Genomic DNA, 1,574 nt, shown 5'->3' on the forward strand with positions numbered 1-1,574 from the left:
AAAAAATTGTTTTTAATGTTTCTAAATGATACCAGAGCTCTAAACATATACCTTCTAGGTCTTCAATTTGCTGCATAAATACAGACCAACAGCCAAAAGATAAAGAAATGCCCTTACTTTTCCTGAGTAAATGAGTTTGTTGAACAAAATAGTTGAAAACCAAAATCATGAAGTATATTAGAATTATACAGCCTCTTCCTTTTATAACCGAACACTTTACTTTTTACATATATAAGCATGTCAACCTTAACTGATGACAATAAATTTTAACAAAGAATTTACAGAACTAAGATGATCCAAAAAGGCTTCCACTATCAAGCCACAACAATAGGTAAAACGAGATATAATAAAAACTTGAGAGTATACATGAATTTTATTTTCAAAGGGATGAAACTTCTTAAAACAGAAAGATCCCAAAGTGTTATACTCACCAGTATTTTTGTGACCTTTTAGAATATAAAGTGGTGCTGGACTGTCCAGTGAGAAAATGCAAATATTGTGGTCATTTCCTCCAGTGGCAATTAGTCCATGAGGGTATATGTCACTTGAGGGTATGATGCACACACAAGATACAAAATTGGAGTGGCCACTCATACAGTGCATTTCTGTAAAGCCTCTGTTAGGACTAGAAAGACAAGCTAATTAATAGATATATATTTGTCCCCTGATTAAACTGTCAGAGTACGTATTTTCATTTATTATCAAGGCTAAACTTTACAGCGTATACTATTTTAAGAAGCCATTATTTTAAATTAAACATTAAATAGCTAATTTACATGAGTTACTATAGAGGATTACATCAGATTAGGAAAAGTATGATTAAGTATTTCATTGATAAGAGTATATTAATTAACAGAAAGAACAGGGAAGGAAAGGGAGGGAAACAAATATCGTGATTGGCTTTTTCTCATTCTCCATCTTCATTTCTACTCCTCAGTGGTTGCTACCCTAAGAAATCCCTAGTGAAGTGAAACATACATGCAAATTAGATAATGGACTCTACTATCAATAAACTTTAAACATATGAGGGTACTTCAAAAGTTCATGGGAAGATTTGTATTATCTTTCAATTCTATTTTTCCACTAACTTTTTGAAGTACCTCATAGTGAGGACATTTTCACACTATAATATATTAACTTATTATAGCATGAGTATCTAAATAACTAGACTATCAATAATTCTCAATGTGCAAGAACAGAATTAATACAGGGATATATAAATGTCTGCTCTAGGCACACAGTAAATTAATAATTGCCTTGGGATTACAATGATTACCAATTTGTTATATACATCAATCACTTAGCATCACTGCCTTACTTTACAAGTCAAACAACAGATTATTATAGACTATGTGGAAAGCACTAAGTTAGTTTCTTAGAGGGATGTAAAGAATTATATCCCTAACTCAAGCTAAATCAAGAGGTTTACAGTATAATTAAAGGAGATAAAATAAGTGCACATAAAGACATAGGACTCCCAGATAAAGACAAAAACACTCATCTATTTTCATCCTCTTCCCAAACCCCACTGAATATACATACATCTTTTTTAATAAAGGTATAAACCTATAAGG

At 31.5% G+C, this 1,574-nt stretch overlaps 1 protein-coding gene across 1 annotated transcript in view; it reads right to left on the minus strand.

Moving 5' to 3' along the window:
• Positions 1–1,574, minus strand: part of PLAA (phospholipase A2-activating protein) — a 43,074-nt gene that overhangs the window by 28,414 nt on the left and 13,086 nt on the right. The window contains exon 2 of the mRNA XM_008594344.1: positions 432–625. Within this exon, the coding sequence (XP_008592566.1) occupies positions 432–625 (194 nt within the window). The remainder of the gene's footprint in view (positions 1–431; positions 626–1,574) is intronic.

Source organism: Galeopterus variegatus, unplaced genomic scaffold (genome assembly GCF_000696425.1).
Source record: "Galeopterus variegatus unplaced genomic scaffold, G_variegatus-3.0.2 Scaffold10600, whole genome shotgun sequence".
Classification (NCBI taxonomy): domain Eukaryota; kingdom Metazoa; phylum Chordata; class Mammalia; order Dermoptera; family Cynocephalidae; genus Galeopterus; species Galeopterus variegatus.